A 23,136-nucleotide genomic window follows, 5' to 3' on the forward strand; every position below is an offset into this window, starting at 1 on the left:
ATAACAAAAAAGGAAAAGGGCCCAAAGCAAAAGTTTGTGAACCCTGCATGGTCAGTACTTCTTAACACCCCCTGGCAAGTATCACAGCTTGTAAAAGCTTTTTGTAGCCAGCTAAGTGTCTTTCAATTCTTGTTTGGGGGAATTTCGCCCATTCTTCCTTGCAAAAGTCTACTAGTTCTGTGAGATTCTTGGGCCGTCTTGCATGCACTGCTCTTTTGAGGTCTATCCACAGATTTTCGATGATGTTTAGGTCAGGGGACTGTGAGGGCCATGGCAAAACCTTCAGCTTGCGCCTCTTGAGGTCGTCCATTGTGGATTTTGAGGTGTGTTTAGGATCATTATCCTATTGTAGAAGCAATCCTCTTTTCATCTTCAGCTTTTTTACAGATGGTGTGATGTTTGCTTCCAGAATTTGCTGGTATTTAATTTAATCCATTCTTTCCTCTACCAGTGAAATGTTCCCATGTGCCACTGGCATCAACACAAGCCCAAAGCCTGATCGATCCACCCCCGTGCTTAACAGTTGGAAAGGTGTTCTTTTCATGAAATTCTGCACCCTTTTTTCTCCAAACATACCTTTGCTCATTGCGGAAAAAAAGTTATATTTTAACTTCATCAGTCTGCAGGACTTGTTTCCGGAATGCATCAGGTTTGTTTAGATGTTCATTTGCAAACTTCTGACACTGAAATTTGTGGTGAGGACACAGGAAAGGTTTTCTTCTAATGACTCTTCCATGAAGGTCATATTTGTGCAGGTGTCGCTGCACAGTAGAACAGTGCACCACTACTCCAGAGTCTGCTAAATCTTCCTTAAGGTCTGTTGCAGTCAAACAGGGGTTTTGATTTGCCTTTCTAGCAATCCTATGAGGAGTTCTCTCTGAAAGTTTTCTTGGTCTTCCAGACCTCAACTTGAACTCCACCGTTCCTGTTAACTACCATTTCTTAATTACATTACGAACTGAGGAAACGGCTACCTGAAAACGCTTTGCTATCTTATTATAGCCTTCTCCTGCTTTGTGGGCATCAATTATTTAAATTTTCAGAGTGCTAGGCAGCTGCTTAGAGGAGCCCATGGCTGCTGATTGTTGGGACAAGATTTGAGGATTCAGAGTACAGGTGCATCTCAATAAATTAGAATGTTGTGGAAAAGTTCATTTATTTCAGTAATCCAACTCAAATTGTGAAACTCGTGTATTAAATAAATTCAGTGCACACAGACTGAAGCAGTTTAAGTCTTTGGTTCTTTTAATTGTGATGATTTTGGCTCACATTTAACAAAAACCCACCAATTCACTATCTCAAAAAATTAGAATATGGTGACATGCCAATCAGCTAATCAACTCAAATCACCTGCAAAGGTTTCCTGAGCCTTCAAAATGGTCTCTCAGTTTGGTTCACTAGGCTACACAATCATGGGGAAGACTGCTGATCTGACAGTTGTCCAGAAGACAATCATTGACACCCTTCACAAGGAGGGTAAGCCACAAACATTCATTGCCAAAGAAGCTGGCTGTTCACAGAGTGCTGTATCCAAGCATGTTAACAGAAAGTTGAGTGGAAGGAAAAGGTGTGGAAGAAAAAGATGCACAACCAACCGAGAGAACCGCAGCCTTATGATTGTCAAGCAAAATCGATTCAAGAATTTGGGTGAACTTCACAAGGAATGGACTGAGGCTGGGGTCAAGGCATCAAGAGCCACCACTCACAGACGTGTCAAGGAATTTGGCTACAGTTGTCGTATTCCTCTTGATAAGCCACTCCTGAACCACAGACAACATCAGAGGCGTCTTACCTGGGCTAAGGAGAAGAAGAACTGGACTGTTGCCCAGTGGTCCAAAGTCCTCTTTTCAGATGAGAGCAAGTTTTGTATTTCATTTCGAAACCAAGGTCCTAGAGTCTGGAGGAAGGGTGGAGAAGCTCATAGCCCAAGTTGCTTGAAGTCCAGTGTTAAGTTTCCACAGTCTGTGATGATTTGGGGTGCAATGTCATCTGCTGGTGTTGGTCCATTGTGTTTTTTGAAAACTAAAGTCACTGCACCCGTTTACCAAGAAATTTTGGAGCACTTCAGGCTTCCTTCTGCTGACCAGCTTTTTAAAGATGCTGATTTCATTTTCCAGCAGGATTTGGCACCTGCCCACACTGCCAAAAGCACCAAAAGTTGGTTAAATGACCATGGTGTTGGTGTGCTTGACTGGCCAGCAAACTCACCAGACCTAAACCCCATAGAGAATCTATGGGGTATTGTCAAGAGGAAAATGAGAAACAAGAGACCAAAAAATGCAGATGAGCTGAAGGCCACTGTCAAAGAAACCTGGGCTTCCATACCACCTCAGCAGTGCCACAAACTGATCACCTCCATGCCACGCCGAATTGAGGCAGTAATTAAAGCAAAAGGAGCCCCTACCAAGTATTGAGTACATATACAGTAAATGAACATACTTTCCAGAAGGCCAACAATTCACTAAAAATGTTTTTTTTATTGGTCTTATGATGTATTCTAATTTTTTGAGATAGTGAATTGGTGGGTTTTTGTTAAATGTGAGCCAAAATCATCACAATTAAAAGAACCAAAGACTTAAACTACTTCAGTCTGTGTGCATTGAATTTATTTAATACACGAGTTTCACAATTTGAGTTGAATTACTGAAATAAATGAACTTTTCCACGACATTCTAATTTATTGAGATGCACCTGTATGTATAAAGCTTTGAAATTTGCATCACCTGGCCTTTCCAAATGATGACTGAGTTTTTATTAATGACAACTTTAGAATTTAGAAAGTAACAGTAACTTAATTAAAACTTGTAAGAATAGTAAAAAATTTAACTAAGTTGAGTAAACTATTTTTTTAAATTTGAGATAACTATTAGTATTTACAGTAGATTCAGTAATGTATTGCTATGTTTAAAATGTAGGGTGTTTGTGAACTGGTTTGTGACCATGATGTTATATATATATACTGTTTCTTATGTAATGTATCACCAGATTGATAAATGAAGTAATGCTGATGAGATACAATTGGAGTGCAAGTGTTTAGTCATCACAACAACTAGTAGTCAAATCATTTTGAAAGAGACTTTTGGATTGAGAAATCCTTTTTGGACGCTGTACGATCAGACAAACACAGCTCTGAGAAGATGATTTATCCACAAATGTCATGCTTTGCAATGACAGCACTACTTCAAGTGTATCTTGTGTTCTGTCTCAGCACAGTTTAAAGCACACTGCCTGTGCCCAATGAGGTATTTTGGCACCTTGCTGTGGTGTCCTGTTCAACTAGGCAAAATACCTTTGCAAGGAAACAGATGACACAATCATTCTCTGTTCTTCAGCTATTATTTGTCCTCCTGGCTCTCTTATTCCAACATCTCTGCCATTCGAAGTTAAAATCTAAATTTGGATCCACTTTCCAGATCCAGATGTTTCAAACAGAAAACTGCGCTTTTAAAATTTGCTTTAATTTGTATAGGATGACTGTGTATGTAATAGTGAAGTAGGTACAGTGGTGTGAAAAAGTGTTTGCCCCCTTCCTGATTTCTTATTTTTTTGCATGTTTGTCACACTTAAATGTTTCAGATCATCAAACAAGTTTAAATATTAGTCAAAGATAACACAAGTAAACACAAAATGCAGTTTTTAAATGAAGGTTGTTATTATTAAGGGAAAACAAAATCCAAACCTACTTGGCCCTGTGTGAAAAAGTAATTGCCCCCCTAAGCCTAATAACTGGTTGGGCTACCCTTAGCAGCAACAACTGCAATCAAGCATTTGCGATAACTTGCGATGAGTCTTTTACAGCGCTGTGGAGGAATTTTGGCCCACTCATCTTTGCAGAATTGTTGTAATTCAGCCACATTGGAGGGTTTTCGAGCATGAACTGCCTTTTTAAGGTCATGCCACAGCATCTCAATAGGATTCAGGTGAGGACTTTGACTAGGCCACTCCAAAGTCTTCATTTTGTTTTTCTTCAGCCATTCAGAGGTGGACTTGCTGGTGTGTTTTGGATCATTGTCCTGCTGCAGAACCCAAGTTCGCTTCAGCTTGAGGTCACGAACAGATGGCCGGACATTCTCCTTCAGGATTTTTTGGTAGACAGCAGAATTCATGGTTCCATTTATCACAGCAAGTCTTCCAGGTCCTGAAGCAGCAAAACAGCCCCAGACCATCACACTACCACCACCATATTTTACTGTTGGTATGATGTTCTTTTTCTGAAATGCAGTGTTACTTTTACGCCAGTGTCACATGTGTGTGATCTGATTACCTTGTTACTGGTTTAAAGTAACCCTGTTAGTGGTTGACTATATGCTCCTCCATGTTTGTGATTGATTTTTATGCTTGAATGGAACATTCCATTTGGACTTTATACTGAGCCTCACATTATCACGAGTAGTTGCTGAGATGAGATGGGAGATGTAGGATCTATTTGCAGGCTTTAATATAAATGATGACAGTGAAACAAACAAATGGGAACTGACAAAGGAGGAACTAAACTAGAGGGTATTTATACATACAAGGCCTAATGAGGGAATGGAAAACAGGTGAGAACAATAAGGAAAAGATGGCAGTGATGAGGGCAGTGCATACTGGGTAACGTAGTCCAGGGGAAACACTTCAAAATAAGAGTCCTAGGAAACACGAGGGAGACAGACTGTGACACACATCATATTTTCTTCATCACTTACTAAGAGTCCTTCATTTGAAGCTTGCAGTGGGGCACTAGCGGGAATGATCATGGTTGTTCATGCTTACTTACTTCTGTCCTATGCTCATCATGTGAGAACCCTACATGTGGGAGGAAGATGTGTATAAATTTCCATGACATACATGCTCACTTTTCACTCCTTCCATATGGTGAGGTTTAACATATTTTAGCCTTTTTCTTTTGATTAAAGGTGAACTCAGCAACTTTTTTGTTTGTGTCATCTTGGAATTGCGGTGGCACCTAGTGGTGTGGATACAGCATCATTGAAAATCAATAGTTTTTAGTTGCAGATGCCACTGTAGAAATTCACTATTCACAATCACCCATGATTAATAACCTTGTTTCATGAACATTAGGTGTCAGTGGCAGCACTTTTGCAAAATTAAATTACATGCCTTATTAGACATTTGGCTGCAGTTTCCCACTGAAATGTCCAGTGGGGGGCGCCATTAGCGGGTGAAATGGTGTTGTAATCAGATGAGGTATTTAAGGTGAATTTTAGATGGAGGTTTTAATGAGTAAAACTTACCTCCCTAACATTAACCATGAAAATCAAAGAGGTAGACACAAAACAGACATCATTACCCTTAACCAATGCCTTATGCTAACTGATAGTGTCCAAAAACAAAATGAGAAATAAAAAGTAAATTTTCTGCAGCAACCAATCATTTCATGACACTCTTTTCTCATGTGTCAGCTTGTATGCTTGACTGGTCTCAAACCACAGGCTTCCGAGTTCCAAGTCCAACACTTTATGAGGTGAGCTACCGCAGAAGCCACTAATTGTGTTGGAATAAGTGTGTAAATGTAGCTGAGTCTGTAATACAAGGGTTAAAATGTATTGTTTTTCAAATGATATGTTAGAGGAAAAGTGTTTCGAGCGTCTGGTATTAATTGCACCATAAAACTGCAATGAAACAGAATTTGGCACGTAAAAATGTTGTTTTAGTACAGTACATTCTATGAGACTAGGTTGATTAATTTAATCCAAGACTGAAAGTTTTCAAATACAGGGCAGTTACTGAGATTAAGCGAATAGTATTTGACTGGTCATGTGATTCTAACATGACCGCCGCCATGAGGAAACCCTCTCATCGTAAAGTAAAACAGCTTTTATAATGTCATGTGAGTGGTCATGATTATGTACAAATGTTTAAAAATTTCAATTAATTTGTTTAGAAGTTAAACTTTTTCTAAAGAGGAAAACATTACTGATTGAATCTTTAAAAAAGTGTCCAAACATCCTGCAGCTTTCCTTGTCCCCAAATATCCTGTCCCCATTCTAAAACATTCTGACCACATACTGCAGAAAAATTCCTCACAAATTAGGTACAGAAACTGCCAAGATTTAATATATGGTGTGTTGAAAACTTATTTTTGCTTTCCAGAGCTAGGGTATTGCTATGTAGTTGCTAGGGTGTTTTGGATGTTTGCTAGGTGGTTGATTATTGGCCCAAGTCAAAAGAGCCCATCCTTAAAGGAACAGTTCATCAAAAAATGAAAATTATCTCATTATTCACATAACCTGATGCCATTCCAGATGTGTATGACTGTCTTTCTTCAGCAGAAATCAAATTAAGATTTTTAGAAAAATGTTGAAGATCTGTAGGTCCTTATAATGTAATTAAATGGATGCCATTAGGCTGCTGGCTGTTTGACGGTCCAAAAGGCAGCATAAAAATAATCCACACAACTCCAGTCGATCAATTAATGTGTTCTGAAGCAAATCGTTAGGTATGTGTAAGAAAAAAATCAATGATTAAAACTTTATTCTGTCCCCTAGCTAAATCTATGGGATTCATTCACCTGTTTTAATCATCCACCTGGTGAAAATCATAAGTCTGATTGCTTAGAAAAGTATTAGCACACCTCTCCTCAACAAGACACATGATTTGAGGTTTCATTCATGTCTGACAAGTCAGGTAGCAAAGTTTAATACTTGGGGTTAGGGGTTTTGAAAAACTTTCTGTGTCTTGGGTGTGTTTCTACTTTTGGAAGAAGTATTAGACAGTGAATCATTTTAGTTCTAATGGCATGGGAGGAATGAGAGTTTAATTCTGGGACGACATCCCAAACCTCTGGAGGAGAAGAGCTCAACGCTGAGGCACAGCAGTCGAAGGTTGAGATCCACACCCTCTGACAGATTCACTTCATTATTCTAGTCACACACACGCACGCACGCACGCACGCACGCACACGCGCACACACACACACACACAGACATACCGTGCACCTTTGATATTTGTGTCACTCTTGTCCTATTGGGCCTTAACCTGAACTGACACTAATGTTGCAAGTCTGTATCTCTACCCATCAACACCACAGTTTTGTGGTTTGTGGGAGTTCACTGAATGATTAATTATTTCAGATATCAGAATAGAACATAAATTGTACATATCTTATACTGATTGATCAGTTTGCCCCATTATATTTTGGATTCAAAACTATTATGGATTGAAAACCACCTCCTCATGAGCCCACACTAACAAAATAATGTAGTTATTTCAAGAAAATCTAACATTTGAGAGAGAGAGAGAGAGAGAGAGAGAGAGAGAGAGCTTTCCAATCTGATATGTTGCTTATAGAGCTGTCTCACTCTTGGGTGTTTCAGGCTACAGATGTTTTCTGCAGGCCAAGAGGTGATGGGAAAAGCATTATCTTCTCAGATGGTCATCTAAACCACTAGACTTTTAACTCTGCTCTGACACTTTTAAAGAGTTAGACAAGTGGTATTGCCAGAAACACACAGTAAAACAACATTACAAAGCATGATTGGGTGGCTGTCTAAAATTGTGAACTTTTTCCTACACCAGAGGAGGAAAATAACCAACTATTAATAGCAATTTTAAAGGGATAGTTCAACCAAAAATTTAAATTCTCAATTAATTTGCTCACCCTCATGCCATCCCAGATGTGTATGACTTTCTTTCTTCTGCTGAACACAAACAAAGATTTTTAGAAGAATATTTCAGCTCTGTAGGTCCTCACAATGCAAGTGAATGGGTGCCAAAATTTTAAAGCTCCAAAAAGCAAATAAAGGCAGCATAAAAGTAATCCATAAGACTCCAGTGGTTAAAGGAATAGCTCACCCAAAAATGAAAATTCTCTCATTCACTTACCCTGATGCCATCCCATATGTGTATGACTGTCTTTCTTCATCAGAAAACAAATTAAGATTTTTAGAAATATGTTGAAGCTCTGTAGGTCCTTATAATGTAAGTAAACAGGTGCCATCAGGCTACTGGCTGTTTGATGGTCCAAAAGGCATATTTAGGCAGCATAATAGTAATCAACATGACTTCAATCGATCAATTAATGTGTTCTGAAGCAAATCGATAGGTTTGTGTAAAAAATAAATCGATAATTAAAACTTTATTAACTTTAAAAAATAGTTTCCTGCCAGCAGTTGACGCATCCATGACATAAGCATTATGGCGCGTTCACGTGAGAAGTTGGAAGCGCCCTCTTTGTATACAACAGAGGAACGAACGTCACACGAGAGTTCGTTCATTTCAAACAGCATCCCAACGCTGGCCGGAAGCAACGATTTAACGCTAAAAACATTTTAATTATTGATTTGTTTCTTACACCAACCTAGCGATTTGCTTCAGAAGACATTTATTGATCGACTGGAGTCGTGTGTATTACTTTTATGCTGCCTTAATATGCCTTTTGGACCGTCAAACAGCCAGCAGCCTGTTGGCACCCGTTTAATAACAGTTAAGACCTTTTTCATGCTAGTGCCATTTTTGATTTTTAATGGGAATGACAGCAAGGCTGCGAGGGATAGACTTACAGTCTCTTCAATGGGCTGTGCTGCAGTTTAAAGTGTTTTTGGATTGTTCCACGGACAAAATATTGATAAAATATCAGTCCAAGAACATTCAGTATACAAAGAACTCCACAAAACATGAGTTGTGGAAAATCATATGTGATCTAGGAGCTTTATACAGCTTTATACCATTGGTGTCATTAAAGAAGTAGGTCTATAAGAACCTACAGAGCTTCAACATTTTTATAAAAATCTTAATTTGTGTACTGCTGAAGAAAGACAGTCACACACATCTGGGATGGCATGAGGATACGTGAATAATTAGAGAATTTTCATCTTTTGGTGAACTACTCCTTTAAATATATATCCTCAGAAGCGATATGATAGGTGTGTTCTCCTCCCTAGTAGGTGGCGATATGCATGAAGAATGCGAATCGCTAAAAACAAAAGAAGAAGAATGTGAAAGTGAAAGTGGAGATTGATTATAAAAAAAGGACTTAAATATTGATCTGTTTCTCACCCACACCTATCGTATCGCTTCAGAAGATATGGATTACTTTGCTGCCTTTGTGTTTTTTTAGCTTAAAAATTTTGGTACCCATTCACTTGCATTGTGAGGACCAACATAGCTATGATATTCTTCTTAAAATTTTTGTTTGTGTTCTGCAGAAAAAAGAAAGCCATATACAATGAGATGGCATGAGCATGAGTAAATGAGAGAATTTTCATTTTTGGGTGAACTATTCCTTTAAGCACTTAAAAGTGAAATCATTTTAAATGTTAAAATATTCATAGTTCAGCTAAATAAAGACAACTATAAGTAAGCCATTTGTGGGTTGATTTCCATTTGTAGGTTAAAAATACAGAAAAATATTGTAGTTATAACGGGTGCCAAAGAAAGCATTTCCTCAATACAAATACTGTGTTCGCTTATAAATTCTGCATCATACTGTCATCTCATCTGTTGGTTGTTAACAGGGATATTTTGCTGTATAAATGTCAAGTAATGGAAATACACCAGGCTGCCAACTATCAACTATTAAATGAAGCACACAATGAAATATGTCCATTATGAAAAATAAAAATAAATAAAATATTTCAATATTTTGCTGTCATACTGTGACAATTTGAGGAACAGGGAATGGAAAGCGCTATTCTTTCCATTTTCACACAGAAAAATGTTAACTTAAAAATGTGCTACATGTGGTAACGTCTAAATGAACTGGTTTGATTCAAATCAAAAGAACTATTTAACATGTCTTAATCAACCTGAATACATCAGGTTACACCAACAAAGCTAGATCAGGTGAAAAACAGCTCCTAAAGGTCCATTTGCATTGCTGTTTCAGATGGTTATCTGAATGATTGGTCTCATCCATGGTGTACGGTTTGTATTAAGCCTTGTATAATAAAGTTCTGGAGAGTAAATTAATCTCACAGCTGCCTCGGAATTAAGCAGTGCTTGGTTTTGCAGGAAATTATCTCACGTCACAAATAACACAAACAACTGTATACACTTTGTTTTACACTTTGACTATGTTAGTGAATAATTGTGCAACCAAGCAGATGAAGCTGTGGTGTTGAGCAACCATGTCATTGCAAGGAAAAATTTTTTTCTAACTAAGCTTTAAGTTGTATGATATGTTGTCTCAGATCATAGTTTGTGTCCTCCCAAGGGATTTCACAGGAGGGTGGGTTATGCTCCCCTTTCTTTCTTCCCCCTCTTTCCTGCATCAAAGAAAAACACAAAGAGAGATTAAGGGCAAAGTATAAGGGACATATAAAACAACAAAACTAAAGACCCAGACACCATCCTCTGTCAGGATATCTGTGATCAGGGGGATGCTGGAGACAGGGGGCTATTTAAAACTCTCTTTGTGTGTTGGAGATGAAGGGATGTTTAAGACCAAAGTTACACTACAGATGTGCTTATACTGTAGCCATCGCTGCAGTACAGTTGATTTCTGAATCATCCATGGAGGCCTAGATGAGACTCATATAGGTCTGTTTAACTCATCTATATACACAATACAATTCATATGCTGTTTATCATTGACCAACTTCTGTCCCCATGTCTGTTGTTTATCTGTTGGCATATGCTGCAATAAGCCATTAACATGATTACCAGTTCATTTTTGGATAGTTCACCCAAAAATATACATTATTACCCTCATGTTGTTCAGAATCTGAATGACTTTCTTTCTTCCATGAAACACTAAAGGAAACGTTTGACAGAATTTCGACTCAGTCACCATTTAGTCTTCTTTCATTGCAATTTTTTCCATATAATGTTAGAGAATGGAGACTAAGGCTAACATTCTGTCTAACATCTACTTTAGTGTTTCATGGAAGAAAGAGTTTGGAAGAACATGAGAGTGAGTAAATGATGACAGAATTGTCATTGTTTGATTAACTATTCCTTTAACCTTCTGATGCATGAATTATTAAATCACATAGGACAAAATATCTTAAGCTTATTCCTAATCATTCCCGATATTTTTATGAAATCTTTCCATGTATGATTTTTATTTTTTTTATTACATATTTAGAGAGAGTTATACATCAGTACATTGCAATGGAATATAATGGTAAATATTCCAGAGGTGCTTGTATCGCCACATTCGAATTGAAGCTGTCATAAAAAAATAAAAAAATAAATACAAAATAAATAAATAAAAAAGGCCAGTCATATAGAATTATGGATGAACGTCAAGGGTAATCACCCGTGCTGGTTTGAATGGAAAATCACACCCTGACCTGTTATGTTACATTCAATATTTCAGAAGCTTGATACAGTAATGATAAAAAAAGCAATTCTTATTTGTGTGTTAGACATCCTCAGGCATGACCAATTTGATGTAATCTGCAGTACATGCATCTGCTTATTCTCTGTTTCCTTGAAGGTCGACAGAATACAGTATCTACATCAATACATCCTGCAATTACATGAGACCAGCTGTAGGCACCAATTATATTCAATTATACCAATTACCAAGAAAAGCCCTCTGCCATACAAAGATGCCAACATCTTAATCCAACAGCAGTCATTCTGCTCAAGTTGAAAGAATGCAGAGGTAAAACATAAACATTGTGTGTATTCAAAAAGCTGCAGAGGCTGATGGTTTCCACAAGTACATTTTGGACTGTGGCACACATAATTAATCAGTGATTAAAACCCCCAGGTTTCAGTGGATTTAGATTCAGCTGTGTTGTACAAAATCAAAATACTATGTGTATTGTTAGGGATTATAAAAATAATGTGTTGCAGCATGATTTCTGTGTCTTAGAATGTACATTTTGCTCAGTTGTCCAAGATTTACAATGGCTGTTTGTGTGTGTGTGTGTGTGTGTGTGTGTGTCCTCACAGGAAACCACTATCTCATCTCTAATTCTGTGTCCTACCCTGTACAGCTGTCTAACCTCAAACTCACTAAATTCAATTCAGTTTATGTCAATCCATTTTTATTTGTACAGTACCTTTAAAAACAACTTTGTCTCAAAGTGTCTGAAGTATTATGCAATAATAAAAAGGAAGCTCCCTTAAGAAGGCAAAAACAAAAAAAACAAAAAAAAAAACTTTACCAATGAGAAAAGCAAGACTTCCGAATAAGGAAGTCTGGCAGAATTTTATAAAGTAACTGTACTTGATTATAAAATTTGTTCAAGATGTTTTGGTGCTCATTGTGGTGAATTTACAATCAGTTTTCTGATGGTGGAGATTCCCTTCCATTTACAATTGGTCACACACTGTTACACAATAAGAGTGCGAATTGAGATGAATTGAGACCTGCAAAGTGCAGAGTACTGATAAGTGTAGTAGGTTGGATTCTAGTAGTAAATGCTGTAGGTTTTTTATGCAATGTTCAGCCTTTGTTATGTTCTACCACTTTTATTGTGAAATTGTGTTGTTTTGTATTTGTTTTGCTTGGGAGTAGTTTTTGCCTACTCTTGGTGTTGCTTGGTTTGAGTACTTATTTATTATTTTTTAAGTACTCGATTTCAGTAACACTTGAGTAATCGATGTATCTATATTTTATGACATTCCTAGTGAATATAAAGTTTCTAGTGTTTCAGACGTTTTTGAGACGTCTGTGATGTATTTTGTGATGTCCTTTCATAGTGGTTGTACAGCACACTGGTCAACTACTGTTGTTTTTATTGTGCTTAAATAAATTGATTGATTGATTAATAATCAGAGTGTTTTAGTATACTTTTATATCCAATAGAAATTGTGCCCTTCAAAAAAGCCATCATATTGTCCTGTTGTCCAATGAATCTTCACAGGTAAATGTTATGCAGTTGTTTACTGAGTTAATATAATCTGTAAAATCTGGGAAATAAACTTTTTGTGCTGGTGGTGGAAGTCTTAGAGTTAAGGATCTGTGTTGCAAAAGCACAGGATGCAGCCATGATACCAAAGTGGAGGTGACCTAGGAACTGGGAAGATACCAAGATTGATATCCTGCTCTGTCATAATTCTTCCCTTTACCATGGCACTTAAGAGTGTTGTATGTCACATTTGATAAACCGCATCTGCTTATCAGTAAGTAACAGGTTGGCAAGGTAGGATCTGTGGCATGAGGCCTAAAGTAGGGTTGGGGAAAAGGTCAAACAGAATTAGATTTGTAAATGAATACTTGCGAATGCATGGTGGGAAGATAGGAAGGTCAGACAGATGATTTGCATTTGGTCATTTTAGTTTAAAATTATGTAATTATACATGTTCACGTGCTGTAAAGAAAACCCCTGCAGACAAAGGAATGGCAGCACATCCAGAAGCCAACAAAAAATGAGGTCAGGCTTAGGGCTGTCCTATTTTAACACAGTATATGAAACAATGAGTTGGTGTTACACCATCTACATTTCATGTGGTCTAACAGATGGATGAAACTGTGTGTCATTGAAAAAGCAATTTATCAATGCATCAGGATCACATTGGATATTTGGATCTTAGTTGATACATGGATCCATGCTCAAACATAAGCTTATAACCCGTTATGTGAATGGAGGCAACTTTGGCTGTATAGATGGAAGAATGGCCTTTGTTAGTCTCCACAAACACAACATTTGTCATCCTACAATAACTGTATTATCAGAAACAACATTGTGTATTACCAAAGGCGGACCACAAAAGTAAGTCATAATCTGTAATTTTCTTAATTGCATTAGACATTGTTTTACAAAGCACTGGTACTGTTAAATGTAGCGTGTCTCATTGGGAAATGAGCACTGCAAATTATATCTGTAGCCTCTGCCAACGGCTGAGGAGAACTCCATCTTGAGAATCAGAATTCTATGCTGTTTTTTTCCTTGGCAGGAAAAATATTTCCACGGAAATTCAATGGATATTTTCCCTTAAAAACTTGGAAATTGGGATCCATGCCCAAGAGCTGTTGCAAATAAAGTTTTGAATTGGTGTTGTGCAGTGGAATAAGGTTGAAACGGACACTTTGCCTTGTTATTTTGGCAGTGGAGAGGGGAGAGGAATGGTAAAGCCCTGGCTCTGACTTCCAGAAAATGCATCACAAAAGTCCTGTGGAATGCATAACTGTCTTTCTCCTCTCCCCCAGAGTCAAGGACAATACGATGGATGATCTGCTTGTATTGAATTGATGACTGTCTCATGACATGGTTTACTAGACAAGTCCTGAAATTACAGCTTGACACTCTTCACTCTTGAGGTGAAAAAAAGGATACATTGAGCTTGGAGGATAACAACTTTCCCTTGTAAAAAGATTAATAAAAACAAGTAAAAGAGGAATGACATCTACATGAAGATCAAATTGATAATATCTCTTATAAATACATTTACTTTAGTTTCCTGTTTATCCCCCTGCTCAGTTCATAATTCAAATATGGCTTTTGTGAAAATTTTAAGATAGTAAGGATGCAATATATCATATCGTGATTTAACTAAGGAGAATGCGTTCCAGGATTAACATCCTTGTTGATGCTGGAACAACCTTCCTATCAACCAATCAGATGTCAAGGTTACACTGTGTCCAAGCAGGTGCAAAATGATATAGCAGCAAGTGATAAAAGCTCTTCCATGTTAATCTGAGCTTTTGATCATGATAAGTGACATATGACAGGACATTTTGCTAATCGTTTGGTCTCTATTTCTATGGCTTCATGCTGGGTAGCCCTGCCAACTACTTATTGGTTCAAAATCTTGCTAAACACAACAGGACTTTAAATGTCAAAGATCTTCTGATTGAGTGTGATTGCATCATGTTGGGTAGCAGTTTTGCATTTAGTGTGGTTAACGAATTGCTCGTTGATGGAAATGCATTGCACATGTCACACCAACAAAACGTGGTTAGGAAAAGATGTTAAGATTAGTCTTAGTGCTGGGGTTAGGGGAATTAACAATACTTCTTAACTGATTTTTATCAGCCAATTATTTCCCTTAGAATTTAGGCATAGGTTAGGAGGATTAGGGTTTAGGTTAGGATTAGTGATGGGGTCTGGTCTATGATTGTTTTTATAGCAACATTGCTCCAACATCAACATGCTTGTCAGACTGATCACACCATGAATTTGGCAACATTAGGTTGAAAGTTCTTCAGCTGAAATTGGTCTGTGCTTATCCAAATTTAAAGCACTGCCCCCAGTGGTCGAAGCTGGAAGTGTCGTTGAATGTAAGGGCATGTGTGAGTGCCAGTTTCCGGGTGTAATGTCCACATAGTGGCGCCAATAGCAAGTTGTATTTTTAGTTGTAAATAATGTTATACAATCAACAGGAACACATATTTTCTTAACCCTACTCCCTTAACCAAACCCTAAACCTAACCATCAGTGGAGTCAAAATGTAAATTTATTGCCAAAATGCTACCTCCGAATTAGGCTGACCATGCGAACACAATTACTTCCTGGTTTCCATGGGACCAGAACCCGTGTCTCTAAGGTTGCTCGTGCAATGTGCTATCAAGGGAAATACCAATTAAATTGATGTAAAAATGTCTGATGGGGGATGGCGCTTGTCAGTAATTCAGTTAAATGGGTGTCAGAGGTGTTTACGTGACTGACATTTTAATGTAATGTGGCTGTATTAAATTTGATGTTTCATGTGCGTCTAGGCCGGACAGAGGCTGAGCTGAAAAACTTCAGTCCTCATTACAGAAGACAGAGCTGTGTAGCCTTCTTTTCCCTTCTAAAGGATGAGGTGGAGCAGCACAGATCAGGCCAGGCCCAGCTGCTCAAACAAAAGGTGAAAGCAATGCTCTTACACCAACAACATCAACTAATGTGGTGATTTTTTTTGTGTGTGTCTCATGCGCTTATGGTGCCAATCTTCTCTCACATTAACACATATGTAACTGCCAAATCCACTGCAAGATTTCAAATATATCTTCACAGAAAATTGCAGATATTATTGTAGCACACCATTGATTTGTACTGTTAGCAACAGTAGTTATGAAGAGTTATTATTATATAGTAGATATTACAACTTTTAGTTACTGACATTGGTTCATTTCAATCCACAGGATCATCTGCAGGCCTCAGAGGTCCTATACAAGGACAGCATGCTTTACTTTGATGACAACAGAAAGTGGAGAGAGAAATTGGTTGTGGTCCATGCAGACTATAGCCTGGAGCTACATGATAGCCAGGAGGTATTCAAGAGTTCTCTTTGATTGTTTACATGAAAAAAACAAAATGTCCGTGATATGATGCTGTAATATTTTGTGCATTCAGACTTATACAAAGGGAACACCTGCACAGCATATACTCCTGCCAACAGGGGGCACTGTGTTGACCTCAGAAGAGAAATACAATGCCATCGTAGACAAGGCCTTTCCTGATCCTAATGGTGGGTTTTTGTTACTTGTCCTCTGGTCTTGCGTAGCCACACTTATGACTTTCGGTATGAAGTCTGGTCCACTTTGCACCTTATTCTATTTGATAAACCACAATTTGTTTGGTTTTTAGGGTACAACGGGGCTAAAGGCTCCCCAGGTTAAACTGCTGTACGTTGAACGAGCACTACACGGATGCCTTTAACGGTTGCGCACCGTCACCATGTCAACAACTGCGTCTCCCGCTGAAAGACGCACTCCTCCCGCAAACAAGGATAGGGGAAAATGGGGTGGTGGACGCAGCGAGCTGGGCCCCTGGGCTTCAGGCCGTCTAAGCCCGTGCATTAATGCGCCCCTGGTTTCAGTGGCTAAAGGCCCCCATTAAACACATTGTTTTTTTTTTTAAGTGCAGTGAAAAGATTTGATATGAAAAATGTTCAAAGTGGGCTCACATTGACTGATTCAATCACAATTGAGATTCATTTGTTTATAGAATACTTGAGATGTTATGAAATGTCAAATGTGATTGAAATTAACAAGAAATTATGCACCCTTTTCTGAAGTGGTTATTTTAAATATGCATCTTAATTTGTTACTCAAAAAAGCATCTTGCTGTCTCAAAATTTGTATAAGTTGTATAATTTGTATAAGTTAACATATTGTGACCTATAACTATTGCCCTGGTATGTACACTACATTAATATAAACCCCCGGGGGTCCTTTTACTCCAAGTGAGGAAGCCTTTTGCCTCAGATGTGGGGTAAAAGGTTCCCACGCCACCTTTTAAAAAAATAAAATAAAATTATATTCAAAACAACCTTTTGTTGTTATTTGTTTTCATGCAAATTATGTTGCTCCATCAATATTCAATAAAAATAAATGTATTTCTTGAAACTTGATACGCTTTGTGACCAGAACAAAAGTGCCTTTAGCCCCGCTGTACCCTATTGTTCTCTGCAATTTAATGGCGGATTTATATGAAATAGTTTATACCCCAAAAATACATTGGGATGGTAATAAATACAGATTATTTTACAGATATTAAAAGGACAAAAAGTGAACTGTAAAATTGGGCTTGTGGATATCTTGTTTACTTGCTAAATTCCTCAAACAAAACATACTCTTTATCTTTCAATGATTTGTTGCCATTATTCCTGCAAACATTGGCAAATTCAGTGATTAGTTCTTTGTCAAGAGCACTTATTGTTTCAGCCCAGTACCTTGTCAACATAACTTCATTTCCATGTGACATGGTGCAGCCCATCTCCTGGAAGTTGCTGACAGGCAGCCAATCTTATTAGAGCACTGCCAGACAGAGAAAGTACTTGCCATTCTGAGAATGAGACTACCTGTCCTCTAAATTCCTGTCCATGTCTCTCACCCCATTTGAATGAATGTCTGCTTGTTGTTTAGGATGTAAAGAAGAGTCATCTGTCCCTCTGGTAGTGGTTCCAGGTCCACTTCCTGTGTACCTGAGACTGCCTTACAGACGAGACTCTTACTTCTGTTTCCAGCAGGAGGAGAAGCGAGCCTGCTTTGTCTCAATACTCAATGACTGCATTCGCCATCAGAACCAAGGTAACTGCTCTCAACTCAAAACATATGATAACAACCAGAAAGTTGTTACTGCTGACTCTACCTCAGTCTCAGAATGTATATATGAACTTCTTATTTGTGATCAACAGACCAAAGATAAAATTCATGATTTAAACCACTGGACATATTTCTTTCCTTCAGAATCTCTGTTTACTCAGTTTGCAAGTACTGCTTTTTTTACTAATACTCTGTACACCCACAATGAACATAAAAGCACTTGCTATATGACAGTAGTAAGGCTGATCAGAGGATACCTCAAGTTACAGTATGTGACGACCACTGTGATCACATCAGTTTTCTACTGTTTTTCCTTGGTGGTCATGGTGATACACTAATAATATCCAGAATTGCAAAGCTCTCTTCCTGCATGTGGGGAAGGCTTCCTCAGCTTGCCATTAAGTGGTTGCACAGCCTCTGCAGAGCATGAAGCTGTATGTCACAACCTAAACTCTGTCACACGACTCTCTTTTCACACCTTTGTGCTTGATGTACAATTTAAGAATTGAGCGGAAGGGGTTTAATTAACTATCCTAAACAAATTCTCACTGTTGTTACAGCTATTTTTATCACATGAATTCAATATAAAATCAAAATAAACTTTATAAATACTGTGCATGTTCCTGGTGTTATTGTGTATGGTTCATTGATGCATGTTTCCAAAGACACACATGTTTGTCTTTTTTATCTTTAATCAAAATGTAATAACTAACTCTGCCTCTGAAACAACTTTGCCCTTTGGCTGATGTCACTAATCCCTCTTATTTTTCAGCCCCTCCCCTCCAAACTCCTGGCTCCATTCTGGTATATAACGCTCACTTTTCATGATCCAATCAATTCTGATGGTTTAAATTCAAGCCCTGTCCTGCATTTTCCTTGTTGAACATTCTGTTTCACTTGGAAATTCATCAGATTACAGAAGTAAAATGGGTTGTGACTATAAACATAATGGTTGTAGCAGTCATTGTTAATTCTTTCCCATTTTAACAAAATACAAGCGATCTGTAGTAATGGCAACTTAAATTTTCTCTTATCTAAGTAATAAGTGATCACCTTTTAGCCTAACTGTTAATCCCAATCCATTCCTTTTTTATTTTACAGTTTTTGTTGGTCATGACTCACTTCAACCAAAAAAGAGAACTTTCTGAGGAACACTCACATGATCCAATGTGTTACACAATCAGTTCAGCCAAAGCCAAACCAAAGATCTGTAGTGATATTAAATGAGATTCTCTCTGTCTCTCTCTCTTTCTTTCTTTTTTTTCTGTTTCTCTCCAGATTATCTGAAGAGTATGACCTGTGAGGTGCAGGCTTTCCTGAAGGCCATTCACTTCTACAGACAGGAGAAGGGTCATTATGAATCATGGGATATGCTTGTGGGCACTGACTGTCAGGTGGGCCTCCTGGTTTAACATTCCTTTATCAGTCACCATATTAATCACAAGCACTTTTTTAATTCACACAAAATCAAGTGAAGCACAGAGCCAGAAACACAGTGTCCACTTGTTTCAAATGACTCAGATGAGTCATACTTGATGAAGCGACCACAGATCCAAGTGCAAAAAAGTACATTTTCTCCTTAAGCCAGACCACTGGCACAGTTCTCTGTAAGGGGGTTAGACAGACAGAATAGACTGATTGGAATCTTTTTAGAGACTGTGTGATTAAGACAGATGTCATACTGTGGTCAGCAGGCCAGTAGAGTCTGTGGCTATGTGTGGACAGAGCTGTTGGTCAATGATTTAGGGTTGTCATGCTGTTAACATCTCATTAGAGGCTCATACAGAGGCTGTATTACACTGCCATTACACGCTTGACTGAAAGTCATAAATATACAGTACAATATATATATATACATGTTGGGCCTCATGTATTCAGATAGAAGACATAGGCAGGCCTAACACAGTCGTAAAAACCTAACTCAAGCCCCCACATTCCAAGTCGTAAATTATACTGATAAAAATCGCGCCAAAATCAAACAAAGGGAGTCCAAAACAGATTACAAATCCCATGAAGCCTTGCTCACTAAAGGATCGAACTCTCAACTCCTATTGGATGAGGCACACAACAGAACGCACCTCAAACCATGACATTATCAGGAGTTGAAATACCTCTGAAATTGGATTTGCTTCCAGCAACTTTGTTTGTCCTGTATAGACGCAGTTTCATCGCTGCTCTCAGGTGCAACCTCATGGCACAAGGAAGTAACGTCCGACTTGAAACTGTGGCCATACAATCTCCATCTCGCTGGACGAGTTGAGATTACTCTGTGTTCAACCGAACACTCCGAAGGAGACCGCCGAGCAATTCGCATCTTCATCCGTTTGCCTACAGAAGTGAAGAGATTAAAGATTTCTCGTCCATCTTCAATCAAGTCGACATTTCTGAGTTCTCTGCCAGCCCGCCGAGAATCAACAGCCGTACCTCCCGCTGACAGAGTGAGGAAACGGCCTCCCATCATCACCCAAGCCTCAAGGAACCGGGTCAGATTTAAAGGACGGAGGAAAACACATTCTACCTGTGTCCTCATGCGATTCAAGTAAGAGGTTTATGTCTGGGCAGAGATAGAATATTATAGTGTGTTATTCTTGTGTTTCAAGGTTTTTTCTTGTACAGTTTACGGATCGCCATGTCTGCTCATTATCAATACTCAGGGTATTAATTATCATGAATTTGTTTTGCTGTATTGTGGTCCAACCAAATTGGACTGTTGTGCAATTTCGCCATCGCGGGTGAGACAGGTAAACTGAGTTCATCCATTAAAGAGTCAAATAACGCGGGAATGTTTACGAGCCGTCCACCACGTCTCTGAGCGATGAACTAACAGCTGCTTTCTCTCCCACGATCGCGAAATCGGCTTTAGGGCCGTCACTTCTCTCTCTCTCTCGTACTAACCACACACGCACACATACACGCACGCGACCCCTCACAAACATTCTGGCACACATTTTTGGCTTGTAGATAGCTTAAATGCTAAAAGCCCAGCTTTGTCCCTAAGCTATCGTACAAGCGGATACACGCGGTAACTGGTAGACGCCATTGACTGGTTTCTCTCTGCCCCCATTTGCGGTCATATTCCCTGGCCGGAAGTCTCGCGTGACATACTCTCCACGAGAGTCATGTCCGCCATTTTGTGCGCATCCCTCCTTACACACACACACACACTGACACACACACACTGTCACACACACACTGTCACACACACACCTTATGTGTTATAGGATTATTTTTATTTCCATATCTAATCATATCACTGTTTAGTTTATAGTTGTAAGTCGGAAGTTTATTGACTGCATTGTATTAATTATTAATTGATATTACTGCATAAATAAACTTTGTTTATATTACAAAGAGAAGTGTTTTGGTTTGTTTTGCATACGCCTGTGTCATGCTGACGGGATGTCAGTGCTCGGATTCAAACCTTCATTCATTGTTTTTTTCCCCGAAAATCGATATTCTTCGGATGTCGATTTTCCTAAGAAAACTATCTAATATTGAGACTGTTATACTACCTGGTTATTAGTCCCTGATTTCAGGGTGGTGCCCCATCAATGTTAATCCTTATTAATATTCTATTGATTTTTGATAATTGATAATTATCTTTGATGATTGTTGAATTTGAATGATCAATAAGCTAGTGTTAATTTTAATTAATGTTTCATCGATGTTAACAATTAACGATTATCTTTGATAATTGTTGATTTAAAGGATTAAAAAAAGCTAACATTGATTCTCATCAATGTTCTATTGATTTTAATAATAAATAATTATCTTTGATAATTATTAATTATTGCTAATAACCAAACTTGCTCCTAAACGTAGCACACTACATTTACTGGAGCCCCATGTGAGGTTTTAATGAGTTAGATTCAATTAATTAATTTAAATATTAATTAATAACTAAAGAAATAATTATTAATTATTTCTGATAGTAACACTGATCTAAACAACCAGTAAAGCCCTACATACAGTATATTAATTCTGAGTCACATTAGAACATTAGATCTTTCACAAAAACATTTGTCTTGATATGGTTATTTTATATCTTCTGTTTTAGTGTGTGTCAATAGGAAATATCAATTTCAAAAAAACATTCCTTTTGCAAATAGAAAAGGATTAGAAGTAGAACAAAGAGTCCTCCAACAGATGGATCTCAACATCACTGAGTCAGTCTGGGATTACATGTTGAGACAGAAGCACTTGAGACAGCCTAAATGTCACACTGGGGGAAAGACAGGACCCAAACGCAGAGGTAAAGCTCACAAGTCTTTAACTTGACAATCAACACAAAAGCTCTTCAGCGCCAGCTCGGTAGAGCTCAATAAGGAAGCCACTGGGGCAAGGATAGTGTGTTCGTCAGTGTGTAGGTGGTGTGGTGCAAAGCAGAGCCCAGAACAAGTCTCCCAACACATGGGCAGAATCCAAGGAATCCTCCTCAAGCGCGATCAACAGGCAACAGCAATCTGATGGGCAAACACCACTCGGAGACAAAGCAACCAACAGAATGGAACTTCACACTAAACTTCACACTAACCTGGGACGCCTCCTGGCGTACCCAGCCGAATTACCTCGCTGCTGGTGAAAGCGATCGTTGAGGGCGCGATCCAGAATATCCCGCACCAGAACCCAACACCTCTCCTCAGGTCCATAGCCCTCCCAGTCCACCAGATACTGGTACTCTCTGCCCCTCCGCCTAATGAGTTTCCTGACAGTGTAAGACGGGAGTGACGGGGTGCAAATTGGAACAAAAACGGGTTTAATTTCGGCAGTAGTTAACCAGTGCGAAAAAAATGCACAAGGATACACCTTTCCATCCGAGGGAGAGCGCTGAGAAAGAACCATTCCAACACTGACCTCTGACGCATCCACCTCCACCTCCACCACGAACTGTAAAGCAGGGTCAGGGGTAATTAAAATGGGTGCGGAGGAAAACCACTCCTTGAATTTAGCAAACGCAGACTCTGCCCACGGAGACCAACTAAAGTCAGTGCGCGTGGAGGTAAGATCCGTCAGAGGCATGGCGAGTTGGCTATAGTTCCTTATAAATCTTCGATAAAAGTTAGTGAACCCCATAAACCTCTGCAAAGCCTTGCAAGAATCTGGGGTTGGCCACTCAGCGACGGCTTTAACTTTAGCCAGGTCCATACGCACTCCCTCGAGCGAAATGATGAACCCCAGAAACGGAACCATCTGCGTATGAAACGCGCACTTCTCCACCTTGACAAACAGCCGAACCTGCCTGACGTGTCGCACACGGTCTTGCATAT

General features: G+C 38.7%; 1 protein-coding gene across 1 annotated transcript in view; it reads left to right on the top strand.

Moving 5' to 3' along the window:
- Positions 1-23,136, top strand: part of LOC127441300 (protein Niban 1-like) — a 52,312-nt gene that overhangs the window by 12,130 nt on the left and 17,046 nt on the right. Inside the window, exons 2-6 of the mRNA XM_051698532.1 lie at positions 15,557-15,687; positions 15,965-16,093; positions 16,176-16,290; positions 17,690-17,854; positions 19,148-19,263. Of these exons, the coding sequence (XP_051554492.1) occupies positions 15,557-15,687; positions 15,965-16,093; positions 16,176-16,290; positions 17,690-17,854; positions 19,148-19,263 (656 nt within the window). The remainder of the gene's footprint in view (positions 1-15,556; positions 15,688-15,964; positions 16,094-16,175; positions 16,291-17,689; positions 17,855-19,147; positions 19,264-23,136) is intronic.

The sequence above is a fragment of the Myxocyprinus asiaticus genome, chromosome 5 (assembly GCF_019703515.2).
Source record: "Myxocyprinus asiaticus isolate MX2 ecotype Aquarium Trade chromosome 5, UBuf_Myxa_2, whole genome shotgun sequence".
Taxonomy (NCBI): Eukaryota; Metazoa; Chordata; class Actinopteri; order Cypriniformes; family Catostomidae; genus Myxocyprinus; species Myxocyprinus asiaticus.